This window comes from Prunus avium, chromosome 6, assembly GCF_965620075.1.
Source record: "Prunus avium chromosome 6, drPruAviu1.hap1.1, whole genome shotgun sequence".
Lineage (NCBI taxonomy): Eukaryota > Viridiplantae > Streptophyta > Magnoliopsida > Rosales > Rosaceae > Prunus > Prunus avium.
Window position 1 is genome coordinate 4257898 of NC_142289.1, and position 14961 is coordinate 4272858.

General features: G+C 38.3%; 2 protein-coding genes across 3 annotated transcripts; both read left to right on the forward strand.

The window, feature by feature from the left end:
• Positions 1-970: 970 nt before the first annotated feature.
• LOC110771996 (phospholipid-transporting ATPase 1-like) lies at positions 971-8907 on the forward strand. Of its 2 annotated transcripts, none has more exons than XM_021976363.2 (10): positions 971-1581; positions 1832-1954; positions 2088-4058; positions 4616-4949; positions 5163-5955; positions 6150-6273; positions 6482-6701; positions 7043-7501; positions 7604-7910; positions 8451-8907. In XM_021976363.2, the coding sequence occupies exons 3-9, from the start codon at positions 2321-2323 to the stop codon at positions 7803-7805; spliced, it is 3870 nt and encodes a 1289-aa protein (XP_021832055.2). In that variant the 5' UTR covers positions 971-1581; positions 1832-1954; positions 2088-2320; the 3' UTR covers positions 7806-7910; positions 8451-8907. The 2 variants fall into 2 exon arrangements, with proteins under 2 accessions (XP_021832055.2, XP_021832054.2); XM_021976362.2 differs by having other exon boundaries at positions 972-1581; positions 4610-4949.
• A 4010-nt stretch (positions 8908-12917) lies between these two features.
• On the forward strand, positions 12918-14961 carry LOC110771979 (putative WRKY transcription factor 70). Its single transcript, XM_088254083.1, has 3 exons — positions 12918-13484; positions 14054-14158; positions 14270-14961. The coding sequence occupies exons 1-3, from the start codon at positions 13075-13077 to the stop codon at positions 14760-14762; spliced, it is 1008 nt and encodes a 335-aa protein (XP_088110209.1). The 5' UTR covers positions 12918-13074; the 3' UTR covers positions 14763-14961.

Sequence of the window (14961 nt, forward strand, 5' to 3'; positions counted from 1 at the left end):
CATAGCCACTGCTCACGAGCACACACGTGCTCTCACATTATTCACATAAGGAAGGGTGAAAGGGTGAAAAGGACTCTTCAATAATCGTAAAGGACATTGGTTGTTTTGTTAGGCAAAGTGCATTATTGATTTGTTAAATAGGCCAATAGGAACAACTTTGTAAGGGTATTATGGGAAGACGATATATTTTTGCTTCAAAACGACAGGAGCAAGAGCAACATCATTATGTTGGAGGAACATTGATCATCTTGAGATTTGAAGGTTCATGAATATGCAAGTGAGTCGATGACTGACAGAAGAGGGAATCCGTGCACTTCAACGGAATTCCATGTACGCAGTTATATTCGTAGCGCAACCTGAACCGCATGATTTGACCCATTATTATCTTGAATTAACCCATTCATGGTTGCCGATCCAACTAGGCTTTACATTTGATTATGTTCAACGGTTAAGGGTAGTTTTTGGAAACAAAATTCAAACCGTGAGAAAAATTTGTCATTGCGTAATCTCCGAAGTCCGAGTGTTCCTACAAAATCCAAAGAGGTTTAAGAGGAGCTGTACCAAAAATTAAGAAAATATAAATATACCCTAAGTTCACGAAACGAACATTTAGATTGGTTTAGTGAGCAAATATGGTATAATTACGTATCGTATCTAATAAATTTACAATACATAATTATATGTAATTATACATATAACAATTTACAATATGTAAAACAATTTACAATACATAATTATACCGTAAAATATTTTTGCAGCTTATAGAGATTTTATATAACACGGAATATCTGACTCACTAAATTCACATCCAAATATGATCTCACTCGTAAATTTACAGGGTATAGTTTCTGAAAAAGAAATAATAAATTGAGAGGGTTTCAAATCAAGTGAGCTTCATTTTACTATAATGCCCCTCGGGTAATTATCCCCTATTAATATTAGAAGATAAGAAAGAAAAATTAAGGGGAACGTTGGCTGGCAAAAAGCTCAGGTACAGATTGACAAGACGAGGAAGAGTTCGTCAGTAAGTAGTGACCAGGCAAAGGCAAGGCCCCAAGATTCGTGCTTTACCGCTCATCTCTCTCTCTCTCTCTTCTTCTTTCTTTGTCCTCCGCCTGCGATTTTCTCGGCCTTTTCGTGCCGCCCACCTAGCAGCCCAATCCCTCCAATTCGACACGTCCCAATATTCTCTTTCCCTCCCTCCGTCCTTCTCTTCCTCCTCCCAATTTTCCTAACAAAACTGAATTAATCGCCTAAATCTCGTTTTTCTTCATCGAACCCTAAGTTTTTTCTTCTTCTCTTTTTCCCCAATTGCATGAACCAATCAAACACGCTTCCAAACATTCCTGATCTGGTTCATGAAAATTTCTTAAATCGAACAAAAGAAAAAACTCAGGGTGAGATCATTTTTTTCTTTTTGCTCATTCAATCCCCGATCTGTTTGTCACAGTGTGCCTGCCTGCCAATTGCCATTGTGACATTTCGTATTCAGTGCATTGAAGGACATCTCAATATCTGCTCAGTTTTCGTTTCACCAATACCGAGACGATAAAGCTTGCCTGTCTCTATTCGGATTCAGAGGTCTGTTGTTTTTTGGGTTTTTTTTTTAAAAATGTTTATTTTCCTGTTTTCGTTTTTCTATTTTCACGTCTGAGGATTTACGGAACTCGTAGCACATTCTGGTGTATATGATTTCTGAATCGTTTCTAGGAATTTCAATTATTTGGGTTTTGATTTTGGCCGATAATGGGATTAGGGTTAGGAAGGACAGGGCAGGACAGTGATTCAGATTTGTCATTAACCGTATTTTCTTGTCTTTGTTCGTTTTTAGCGTTGGCATTGCTTGCTTGGTGATCTGTAGAAGTCCGTTGTTATTTGGAACTTGGATCGAAGTTGAGCTGTTGGGTATCTGTGGGGCCTCCCCTCGCTTCTCCCTCTCTCCCATTAAGGGGAGGTCTGTTTCTGATCCAGTACTTTTGAGTGTACATAAAAATTGTCTTCTTTTTTGTTCACATCTGTATTTCTGAGATAAATGTGGGTTCTGGGTGGTATTACTGAGCTACATTGTCTTTTTTTCCCTTATGCAGGAGCTTCAATTTCACATTGCATTGTGTGGAATGTGAATGCATTGGAAACCCACCATCAATTTTGGGACTAGAGGGATTCTAGATTCTGGGTTTTTGATTAAGTAGTAGTGTTTGCCTGAAGCTGCATTTGGGAGATGGGAATTTTGGTTTGATTGACTGTATTTGTTCATGGTGGTTAGAAGTGGGGTGAAGTGTATATATAATTCTCCAATGACCACATTGGAGAATTATATATGACTTCTGGGCAGCCATTGCTATCCTCATCTGATTCTTCATCAGCACCAGTGGTTCATTCCTCTTCTCTCACTAAGAACCTTGCCCGTCTCTGCTCCAATGCTTCCTTTTCTTCTTCCAGTCTTGACAACAATGGTGATGCTCAAAGTGATCTATTTGAAGTGAAGGACAACGCTGTCGTTTCTGGTTGCTCTGAGAAACCCTTGGAAAATTTCAGTACTCCTGCAGCAGCAACGCAGTTTCATCCAGCCGGGTCTCAGTTATTTCCGCGGTTTCCGTTGGAAAACCCCACGCGGGATAGAACACGCCTGGTGTCGTGGGGTGCCATGGAACTGCATAATGCCAATACAAATTCAGGAACTCTTGAAATCTCCCAGGCTCCATCTAGGGTTCAGGAAAAGTTGTGTCAGAGGATCCGCCACAAAAGTGTGCAGTTTGATGATAACCTGCTACATGATGACAATCCAAGGTTAATCTATATTAATGATCCAAAGAGGACAAATGACAAATATGAGTTCACTGGGAACGAGATTCGAACTAGCAAGTACACCATCATTACCTTCTTGCCCAAGAATCTTTTCATTCAGTTTCACCGGGTTGCGTATTTGTATTTTCTAGCTATTGCTGCTCTGAACCAGCTTCCACCTCTAGCAGTCTTTGGAAGAACAGTGTCTCTTTTTCCCCTTCTGTTTGTGCTCTGTGTCACAGCTATCAAAGATGGCTATGAAGATTGGCGCAGGCATAGATCAGACAGGAATGAGAATAACCGGGAGTCTCTAGTGTTTCAATCTGGCCAATTTCAACCAAAGAAATGGAAACATATTCAAGTGGGTGAGGTTCTGAAGATTTGTGCTGATGACACAATTCCTTGTGACGTGGTCTTGTTAGGGACAAGTGACCCTAGTGGAATTGCCTATATTCAAACAATGAATTTGGATGGTGAGTCGAACTTGAAAACAAGGTATGCTCGGCAGGAAACAACTTCAGCAGTATCTGAAGGGTGTGCATTTTCGGGGCTCATCAGATGTGAACAACCTAATAGGAATATCTATGAGTTCACGGCCAACATGGAGTTTAATGGGCATAAATTTCCGCTAAGCCAATCGAACATAGTTTTGCGTGGTTGCCAGTTGAAGAACACAGGCTGGATAATTGGTGTTGTGGTATATGCTGGACAGGAAACAAAGGCAATGCTGAATAGTGCAGCTTCTCCTTCCAAGAGAAGCAAACTGGAAAGCTACATGAACAGGGAAACCTTTTGGCTGTCAATTTTCCTATTTATTATGTGTGCAGTTGTGGCCACTGGCATGGGCCTGTGGCTCATACACCATAAACATCAGATTGATACCTTGGCTTATTACAGGAAAAGATACTACTTATCTGGGAGGGATAATGGAAAAACCTTTAGATTTTATGGAATTCCTATGGAGATTTTTTTCTCCTTTTTGAGTTCTGTCATAGTGTTTCAGATAATGATACCAATCTCTCTGTATATTACTATGGAATTGGTTCGTTTGGGTCAGTCATATTTCATGATTGAAGATAGGCATATGTTTGACAGTAGCTCTGGCTCAAGATTCCAGTGCAGGTCCTTGAATATAAATGAGGATTTGGGTCAAATACGATATATATTTTCAGACAAAACAGGGACACTTACTGAAAACAAAATGGAATTCAGAAGAGCAAGCATATTTGGGAGGAATTTTGGGACCTCTTTGCAGGAAGAGAATGGTGCAGGTATAACATGGCACTCTAAATTTTTCCCGTTCTCTCTCTCTCTCTCTCTCTCTCTCTCTCTCTCTCCCTGTTTCCTGTGGAGCTTACCTCGTTTGTAGTAGAGATCATGTTGTAGTTCTTGCATAACAAATTGTGTAATGTTACGTTGGTTCTATAAGTAATGTCATTTGTGTGACATTTTTTTCATTGCAATTATTTGTTTGTATTGCTGGCTGAGTAGTTAGGGCGTATCTTTTTTTGTTTTTCTAGTTAAAATATGAGGAAGAAAGGTTAGAGAGCATATAAAAATAAAAATAAAAACTAACAGTTTTTATTTTAAAAATCATGATATGTGTTCTTCCAGCTTTCTCTTATCATCCCTTCTCTGCTGCATCTCTCTCTCCCCTCTCTCTCCCCTCTCATGGTTTTCTTTTTAAAACTGTTATTTTGAGGAAAAGCTGTTTCAAATTGCTCTGATTGTCTGCTTGCGGAATATAGATGATACTTTCATAAAGCATATCCAAATCTACCTTTTAAACAATTATCCCTCTCATTTTACGAATCTTTGGCAGGAGTAGGTTTAGGTAGAAAGAGATGGAAGCTTAAAAGCGAAATTGCTGTAGATCATGAGCTCATGGAGTTTTTGCACAAAGACTTAAGTGGAGATGACAGGATTGCTGCACATGAGTTTTTCCTTACATTGGCTGCTTGTAATACTGTGGTTCCGATTGTCAGTAATGGTACATCTTCCATTTCTGCAAAAAGTGAATTAGATGATGTAGAAGCTATTGACTATCAGGGGGAATCTCCTGATGAGCAAGCGCTAGTTTCTGCAGCCTCTGCTTATGGATATACGCTTTTTGAGCGCACATCTGGGCATATTGTTATTGACGTCAATGGTGAGAAACTAAGGTAGAAAGTTACTCACTTCTACTCCTATTTTCTTTTTTGTCCTTTCTTCGTTCAATTAGCTGTCCATTCTTTTTCATAATTACTACGTGGAGTTGTATGTTTGAATCATGTTAGTGACAACTTGCGTTGTGTATGAGTGTGCTTTAACATACTTCTGTGATATCTTTTCACAGACGTTTTTTAATTTTAAATTTATATGTTTGTGGAATCTAGGTTGGATGTATTGGGTCTGCATGAGTTTGATAGCGTGCGGAAACGGATGTCTGTTGTTATCAGATTTCCGAACAATGCTGTAAAGGTGTTGGTGAAAGGTGCCGATACTACCATGTTCAGCACTTTAGCAAATGACTCTGAAAGGGATGATGATGTGAAGCATTCAACTCAGAGCCATCTGAGTGAGTATTCCTCACAAGGTTTACGTACTCTTGTAGTTGCTGCCAGGGATCTTACAGATGAAGAACTTCAGCAGTGGCAATGCATGTATGAAGATGCAAGTACCTCGTTGACTGATCGATCCTTGAAGTTACGTCAAACGGCAGCTACCATAGAATGTAACTTAAAGCTGCTGGGGGCAACTGCAATTGAGGATAAGCTACAAGATGGTGTGCCAGAAGCTATTGAGTCCCTCAGGCAAGCAGGAATCAAGGTCTGGGTTCTGACTGGAGATAAGCAAGAGACTGCCATTTCGATTGGTCTATCATGCAAACTCTTGACAGCAGATATGCAACAAATTATCATAAATGGAAATTCTGAGGATGAGTGCAGAAATCTTTTGACTGATTCTATGCTAAAATATGGTGTGACATCATCCAATACAAGAGATCAGAGTTTCAAATTGAAAAAGAATGCTGAAAATGGCTATCTTGAGATACCTGGGAATGCAAAGACGTCCAGTGTGCCTCAATGGAATGCAGGGAAGGAAGAAGAAACGATAACTCCACCATTAGCACTCATCATAGATGGGAACAGTTTGGTGTACATTTTGGAGAAGGATTTGGCGTCAGAGGCAAGCCTCTCTTTCCATCTATTGAACAATTAGCTTGCAGTTTGATATGTCTTTTGCATTGCTGCATTTGTTTATAAATGGCAGATAACTTGCTTTTGATCTAAAATGTTTTTCTAGCTGCACTCATTTTATTGTTGAATTCAATTCGCATTGTGCTGAGGATTTACATGCTAATTTCTATTTTTCATCCGCAGCTTTTCGACCTTGCCACTTCCTGTAGTGTTGTGTTATGCTGTCGTGTTGCACCTTTGCAGAAAGCTGGAATTGTTGATCTAATTAAGACCCGTACTGATGATATGACACTGGCTATAGGTGATGGTAAGTTATCCATTCATAGGTCTCTAGTGGTTTGTCTGACTGGGAGGGAGTGGGATCCATATTGGTATTGTTCTTTTTTCGTATGCAATTCATATTCTTGAGTTTACTGGTTTCTTATGTTACTTGCCAACTGTGGTCCTAAACTATGCTTTATTTGGTGTGAAGTTCCTTTCTTTTGTTCTTCCCCTGATCACTGACATTTCTTTAGGGGCAAATGATGTTTCAATGATTCAAATGGCGGATGTTGGAGTTGGAATTTGCGGTCAGGAGGGTCGTCAAGCTGTGATGGCATCAGACTTTGCTATGGGACAGTTTCGGTTTTTGAAAAGATTACTTCTGGTCCATGGACACTGGAATTATCAGCGTGTTGGCTATATGGTTCTGTACAACTTCTACCGCAATGCAGTTTTTGTAATGATGCTATTTTGGTATGCATGTTTATCTGGTTATTTGGTTTATTCTTGTGGAAGTGTGCTGCTTGTGTGTCATCTTATTTCATCCATATGTAATCTTATATAGTTGAACATTTGTGTGACCAAATCTTCCCAAGTTTAGTTCAATAGCAAAACACTCCTTGAAGGTCAAAGTCTAACATAAGTTCTCATAGTTTAATCTAAGAAAGATCATCCATTGTGCATTCAAGTCATTAGTACATTATGTATTGCACATCCAAACATCTTTTGAGCCAAAGGATCATTTTCTCTTTGAATTTACAATATTGGAACTTGTTATGATTCTGGTTGTTTTATGCTTTCCTGTTTATCTGTAGGTATATATTATCAACAGCTTTTTCAACTACTTCCGCGTTAACAGATTGGAGTAGTGTTTTCTATTCTGTAATTTATACTTCTCTACCTACCATTGTGGTTGGTATACTGGACAAAGATCTGAGCCACAGGACACTGTTACAATATCCGAAACTCTATGGTGCGGGCCATAGACATGAGGCATACAATTTACATCTCTTCTGGATCACAATGCTTGACACCCTATGGCAGAGTCTTGTTCTTTTCTATGTACCCCTCTTCACCTATAAGGATAGCTCAATTGATATATGGAGCATGGGCAGTTTGTGGACAATAGCTGTTGTTGTCCTTGTGAATGTACATTTGGCAATGGACATTCATCGTTGGGTTTTTATCACTCATATTGCAGTATGGGGATCAATAGTTATCACATATGCCTGTATGGTGGTATTGGATTCCATACCTGTTTTTCCTAATTACTGGTTAGATTCATTGACTTCTACTGTTCCCTTTCTGTTTTGAAACTTAGAAATGATTTATTATGTTGAGCTGATTTTTCTTTTCACCTTTTCTTTTGGGGGCAGGACTATATACCACATGGCAAAGTCTCCCACATATTGGATCGCCATTTTGCTTATAACGGTTGTAGCGTTGCTCCCTCGTTTTGTATTGAAAGTTGTGCATCAAATTTTTTGGCCTTCAGATATCCAGATAGCTAGAGAAGCGGAGATATTAAGTAGACAACATAAACATTTGAGCTCAAAGCAAGATGAAGGTTCAAGTTGACATGTATATTACCGGCTTTCAGAAAATATTTCATTCTGAGATGGGTTCCCTTTTGTTTGTCCATTGTATGGGTTTCCAGTGGAACACAGCTACAAAATTTCAAAGGTGAGCTTTTTCTTTTATATACAGAATATGTTGCGAGGTAAACAAGTAGAGATGATAACTTGGGTTTCATTTTGTTTGATAGTGGTTGCCTTTTTGGGGGGAGGGTCAGAGCTAGTGATTATCATTGGAAAAATTTAGTGTAGATATTAGGAATCTTTCATGGATAATATCACATAGTTGGAAGCTAATCACCTCGTTTGGTTTTTGGTTTCAATTTGGTCTGTAGTACAAATGTCAATAATTATACAGTAGTCTATATTTCATTATTTCCTTCTTGGGAGGAAATCGGGTGTAAGTAATTGCACTTGGTGAAGCCATATTATGATCAATGACTTAATCTCTCTGTCCAAATGACTGAACATTGTGTTTTATAACAACTTTGTTGTCATACATGTAAAATCTGAATCATAACATCACGTTGGGTTTGGTGAATAGATTTAGCATTTGAATTATGCCCGTTCTGTAACTAACATTTGCTATTTCTTAAGTTGTGAGTTTCTGCTCAACCATACTTGATGTTTCTTGCCTCTCATTTCTCAGAGGAGTGGCACTAGTCGACTACACATGAAACAAATTGTTGGTATTTGGCAACAAAGTGGAGTAGCCCGTTAAAGGATAAGAAGAAGGGAAGGTCGCCCGGTTACCAGAAACTCATTTGATAACTCTAGTCAGGAAGGAAAATCAGGTGGAAGAAAAAGAAAGAAGAAAGCCCAGAGTTGAGGAAACTCAAGCAGTTTGTTTGGGTCTTTTAGGTGCCGGGCATGGACAATAGCCAAAATGAGAGGGTTATGTTCATAGCTTTGTCATATGATGTAGTAGTCCATAGAGAGTGGAAGCATAAAGGAGAGAGAGTGAGAGGGAGGAAAAAGAAGAAGAAAAGGACAGAAACACCAGAGTATATAATAGATTTATGTAGAGAGATCAGGTCTGCAAGTTTTTTTTTTTAACAGCTTACATATAAAATGATAAAAGAAAATTACATGTTCTTCATCTTTCATATCATTGAGTTTCTTTTCCTTGCCACAATGCCATCTAGCCTGTTTTGCCTTTCCTCAAGTCCTTCTTATTGACAGGACTTGAAATTATAAACTAGTATTGGTCAAACAGTCAAATTGTGCCAACCATTTATACTATGAACTTCAATTTCAAATTTGTTGATGGTGCTTCCCGGAAAGAATAATCTACCCCAATTCCTATTGGACCTAACCACTAAACCCTAAAGCTGAGTTTATATAAAATATTCCTTATCAGATTTGCAGAATAATCTAATCATGTCATCTCTGCATGGACCAATATTTGGCATTATATCAACATCATCCAAAATCATAAGATCAAGTGGCCTAAAACTACTCGTTCCTTGTCGTTGACATGATTAATTTATTAATAACTCTTCTATTTTCGTGTAATTTCTATTGACCTCGAGCCTGTCCTGTAATTTTTATGACCTTCCTTCCTTCCAGTGTGAACGTTAATTCTTGCTTCATATTCAAGAAACGTGCCTCACATTTGCACTCTGCAAGTTGGTCCAATTTTCTAGTCCGTACAAGACAGAATCACAGCTGTTTTCTTGCTTCAGATTCAAGGGTCATGAGATAAGGGTAGTTGGGGTTACTATTTACAGTCTTACTGCACAGCTAAATTCAATGGAAAATTTGACTTGAAATTCAATTCAGTATGCTTTCTTTTCTTCCACTTCACCCTGGAAAGGTAACTTTCTAGTCTACTTTTTCATACAACTTTCAGAAAGAAAAAAAAAACAGAAAAAGAAAAAGTCACATAAAGAGATTTGAATATTATGTTTCCAAAGTATTGAAAAACTTGTTTGTTGACAATTTGAACCATTGATGGGTAGATAGATCCTACAATGTGAGGGGTCCACTTCAATCATTTACCAGCAAAACTCCACTCAAATATTGAGGTGTGTAAGCAAGAAAAGCTAAAAGTCCTTTGTTGAGGTGTGTAAGCAGGAATTTTACAGCTCTTTTAAAACCCATTCATATGGAAAACAAGCTGTTTAGGGACAACTAATTGTACCATCTTATCTTCAGTAGTGTTGACCTTCTGCTTGCTTCTATATCGCTCTACAGCTCTTTTAAGATTGATTAATCTTTGATTAATATAATAATTAATGATTAACTCTGCTAACTAAACTCATGTATGTGTTGATCACTCTTTCTTTATTATGGGGGGGGCAGCAGGCGGCAAGAGCTAGAGTGTGAACTCTCCTTTAGTCTCCTATGCCTTCTTGCTAACGTCCAGTTGCTGACTCTGAAACCCATTTCAAGATTACGTCGTGGTGGTGCTCCTCGCATTCCTCCAAGTCTAACTTCAATCAAATCTATTGATAATGTATTTTTATTACATGTACATAATCAACAACTAAATATTAAACTAGTTTCTTTAACTGTAGTCTTCCTTTTCCTTTTCCTCCTACGTAGCATTGCAATAATGTAATTCAAAAGTATTAATTCTTTAAATGTAGAAGAGTAAAAAAGAAATTCAAATGTCACGGCTCACAAATGTAATGTGTTCATCCCTGGTGATAATAGTTGTGGAATCCGCACAAACAGTTTTGTGAATTTTATACCACTTTTACCAGGAACGGGCACACCATTTTCTTATCGAATAAATTATGGAAAAAGGAAAGGAAAAGAAAAGAAAAGGGATTGCTTTGCCCTCTCATGCCAAAACTTCAAGTATTGAAGTGAATCAATGGTGATGTGGATCGACACTCACGTGATGATGGCATTGCCTTGATCTCAAACAATCACATGCATGCAGTAGAGGCTAGGGCTCTAACTATTGTTTATTCTTCCATAAACAGAACCTATTAACTAGTTAATTATTGCACTTCACAAGAGATACTCCTTTTTAATCTCGTTTAAGATCGATGCCATTCCCATTTCCCCTAAGACCAGGGTTGTTTAATACAATAAGCACTCGAGTTTGGTGCAGATCGGGTTTACACTACTTTCCTTTCTTACTAGGAATCATCGAAGAAAAAGTTAACTAGGTTTTCATTAACCAAGAAAGTTAACTACTAAACTAAATTTGATTATTTTGTACAACAATACGTAATAATTTATTCGTCGCCTTACTAATTACATTCATAATAAAATGGGAAGCACATGAAATTAATCAATGCAAGTAAAGCTCGTTTTCATTATTATTATTTATAAAAATCGAAACTCGGTGTCATCGAATTTGAATATTCCAAGAAGAGGAATGCTATTCACAATCGCTCAAAAGCGATTCTCACAGCACTTGCTAGACACGTGTACCCGTTCCCATCCTTTCTTTTTTTTAATTGTTTTTTCTCTTTCTTCTCTCGGTTGCCTCCCTCTCTATCTTATTCTATTATTTTTTTCTCTTCCTTCTCTCCATTTCCTCTTCCCTTCCGTGCTCTCTGGCCTGCACAGCCCTTTTGTTTCTATTTTTCTGGTCTGAAACCTCAGCACTCCCCTCCATTTTTAATCTCAAGTCTTAAGTCTCTCTCTCAAAAGCTGAACTGCAGTTGCAGAATCCATCTCAACCACAAGGTTGGGGATGCCTTTTTCAGCTGCCAATTTGAGACCAAAGAACAGCCCCCATATCTCAGCCTCTAAGATTTGGCCTTTACCCAAATTAACTGTAAACCCTGTGACCCAGTCCCCTGTAGAGTCACGGATTACACCTCCAGCACCAATAGCTCCATTAGAATTTTTCCGAGACCCATCAAATGGGTTTCTTTCTCGGATACCAGATGAGAAGAAAAAGAAGAAATTAAAAAAGAGAGAGAAGAGAAACAGAGAGAAAAGAGAGAAGAAAGTTAAGAAATCTGAGGGAGAGAACTGTGATTTGGGGGAAGACATACACAGAGAAGAAGAAGTTTGGGTTTTTAAAGCTTGAGGTATTTGTTTTTGTGTTACAAAAGGTTTGGGTTTTTACAACCCATCGATGGAGACAGATACAGAGAAGAAGACGGAGACGGGGAAAAGAAAATAAGAAGGAGAAGAAGCAGGAGGAGGAGAGAATAGAGGGAGAGCAATGGAAAAAAAAATAGAAAAAAGAGAGAGACGAAGGCAACAGAGAGAAGAAAGAGAGAAAAGTAATAGAATAAGAGAGAGAGGGAGGCAACCGAGAGAAGAAAGAGAAAAAACAATTAAAAAAAAGAAAGGATGGGAACGGGTACACGTGTCTAGCAAGTGCTGTGAGAATCGCTTTTGAGCGATTGTGAATAGCATTCCTCTTCCAATAAACCAATTCAATGCTTCATGGAAGAATATTATAACCCTACATTAGGAGATTTTATTTTTTATTCATACACTATTTGAGGAGAGATTAATATTAATATTCAAAGTTGCATATAACAAATCATATTCTGATAATAACAGGTCACATATGCACATGAAGATATTAAGATGCGAAATGCTGATTGTACTATGAGAGTAACACACAGGACACTTTGCTCCAATAGATGCTTATCCACACGTTGCAACATGAACAAGGACCTTGGAGATTTAACTACCGACTTGTTGTCGTCTTATTCACAACCCAAAATGCCCCTCTATTTGCCCTTAATCACGCACCTGTAACCACAAAATTCCCTAAGGCTATATTCGTCATTTGACAATCACGTTTGTCTAATCCAATTTAGATGAGATGGTTTTATTTTAAAACTGGGATTAAGGTAATATTATGGCCTCACAACCAACTTGTAATTTTAAAATTATTGGTTTACTAAAATCAGCAAAATAAAATATCATTATATTTCCAGAGGGTCAGACAGGGCCAGGTCGGATCGGGTGGTGGATGACGACACCAAAGTGACTTCATGCGATGACGGCGAAACACATTTCGTTTTACAACAACCACGTGGAGGCTCATCCAGCCGTTGGTGGAAAGAAATACGTGAAACGCGCGGATTGTGTCGGGTTGTGTCTCATGGACCTTCACTTTTCCTTCCTTTCCTTGGATTGGAATCTGAAGGAAGGACCTTCTTTTGACGGATATAAAAAGATATATATCCCATTCATCACTTTGGAGCTAAAGCACAGCACAGCACAGCACACCACAAAACTCTCCTCATCACATAGCTAAACACAATTAAGACACATTTAGACACAGAGAGAGAGAGGGAGTTGGAGATTAGTTAGTTGTTAATCAAAATCATTAAGGTCTAATCATGGAGTTGTCTTGGCCGGAGAGTGTGCTATCAAATAGGGAAAGGGTGATGGAGGAGTTGATCCAAGGGCGTGAGCTTGCGAGTCAACTTTGTAGGGTTCTTGATGATCATAAGTCAACACTTGTTAGTGGTTGTGGTGGAGGAGATGTTGGGTCGGCTGAGGGTCTTGTTACTAAGATTTTGGGGTCATTTGCAAATACCCTTTTGATCTTAAATGGGAAGGAGGCTGACGGGGAGATTGTTTCTGGTGATCAGATTCGAGGGAATAGTAGTGGTGGTGGCTCTGCAGATTCATCATCTTGGGATGCCAATCATGCTATTATTAAGTCTGAAGATTTTCATGAGGAGATGGAGATCAGTTGTAAGAGTGCTTCAACCTCCAAGGATCGTAGGGGTTCTTACAAGAGAAGGTAAATTAATTATTATTTACTACACTTCAAGTGATTTCTTTTAATTTTTTTTTTTGGCTGAGGATTCTTAATTTCAATGAAGGGTTTTGCTCTATGAGGGTCTATCCCACATATGAGCTCCCATGAGAAATTACACTAAAGAATTTTGTTTAATAACAAATGTTAATTTATTCACAACAATTGTTAGATTCGCATAAATTCATAAGTTTTTTTTTTTTGAAATAATTATTTACATGCATGTTAATTATAACTGTTAATTTACTCATTACTGTTAGATTATGTTAATATTAATCTAACAGCTGTCGTGAATAATTTACGGAGAAGTGAGGACCACGCCCCTTGCTTTTGATAGGTTCATATTCATTCTATTCTATGCCATAAACTAACAAAATTAGGATATACTTTGCAATTTCCCTCTATTGAGTGACTTAAATCCCCCTCAATCCTATCTTAATTACCACCATATAGCGCATTATCAGTAATCAACTAACCAATCATTTCATCCACATGAGAATTTTTCCAAACTAATGAAGTTCTAAACAAGAGAGTCACTTCTTAATTATTTGCAGGAGAACTTCACACTCTTGGACTAGAGACGCTCAGGATTTGACTGACGACGGTCATTCATGGAGAAAGTACGGACAAAAAGTCATCCATAATGCCAAGCACCCAAGGTACACCTTAATTGGGAAATCAAATATAAATTCGAATATTCGACACAAATTAAAGTGACAATATTTTGTTTCAAGAAATGAAGTTGACCAAGATCATGGTAAATGATGCAGGAACTACTTTAGGTGCACCCACAAATTCGATCAATTGTGCCAAGCAACCAAACAGGTGCAAAAAATTCTAGATGATCCACCAATTTTTCGGACCACATATTATGGCAACCACACATGCAGAGACTACTTGAAAGCTTCTGAGTTGGTCTTGGATTGCACAAGCCCTAGAGAGTCTTCAAGTTACATCAGATTTGGCGACATTAAGCAAGACCACCCCTTTTTCTCATCTTTGACATCAGTGAAGAAAGAGGTCATCATCAAGGAAGAGAAACCACAACCAAGTGATGATCATATGATGGCAAGCCATCACCAAAACCATTCATCATCCTGTGATTATATTGTGTCACCTCATCCGACGGCATTCAAGTCGTCTTGTCCCCTGAGTGGGCTTTCGTCAACCATTGATCCGTATGATCATGAGGGCGATGTGATGTCTAGTTTAATTGTGGAGCCTTATTACTTTGATGATGAAGTTTTGCAATATGAATTTTGAATTTTGATGTACTTACTTTGAGGTGGAAGAGAAAAAGAAGAGAAAAGCCCGAGTTGATGAGGAATCTCAAGCAATTTGTTGGACACTTTTGGGTATTGGCAATCTAGCCTTTGTTATGATGTGTATGATAGGGGTTGTGTAGAAATCAGGTCTTTGCCAATTCTGGTAAAAGAAAAACACATGTTCATCCTTCGTATCA

What these genes read in the sequence shown, in the direction of transcription:
- LOC110771996 (XM_021976362.2), top strand. Translation starts at nt 2,321, where the DNA reads ATGACTTCTGGGCAGCCATTGCTATCCTCATCTGATTCTTCATCAGCA. An exon ending in GCAGGAAGAGAATGGTGCAG is followed by an intron (nt 4,059 to 4,609) that starts GTATAACATGGC and finishes AATCTTTGGCAG; the next exon opens with GAGTAGGTTTAGGTAGAAAG. An exon ending in GTCAATGGTGAGAAACTAAG is followed by an intron (nt 4,950 to 5,162) that starts GTAGAAAGTTAC and finishes TGTGGAATCTAG; the next exon opens with GTTGGATGTATTGGGTCTGC.
- LOC110771979 (XM_088254083.1), top strand. Translation starts at nt 13,075, where the DNA reads ATGGAGTTGTCTTGGCCGGAGAGTGTGCTATCAAATAGGGAAAGGGTG. An exon ending in AGGGGTTCTTACAAGAGAAG is followed by an intron (nt 13,485 to 14,053) that starts GTAAATTAATTA and finishes AATTATTTGCAG; the next exon opens with GAGAACTTCACACTCTTGGA. An exon ending in CATAATGCCAAGCACCCAAG is followed by an intron (nt 14,159 to 14,269) that starts GTACACCTTAAT and finishes TAAATGATGCAG; the next exon opens with GAACTACTTTAGGTGCACCC.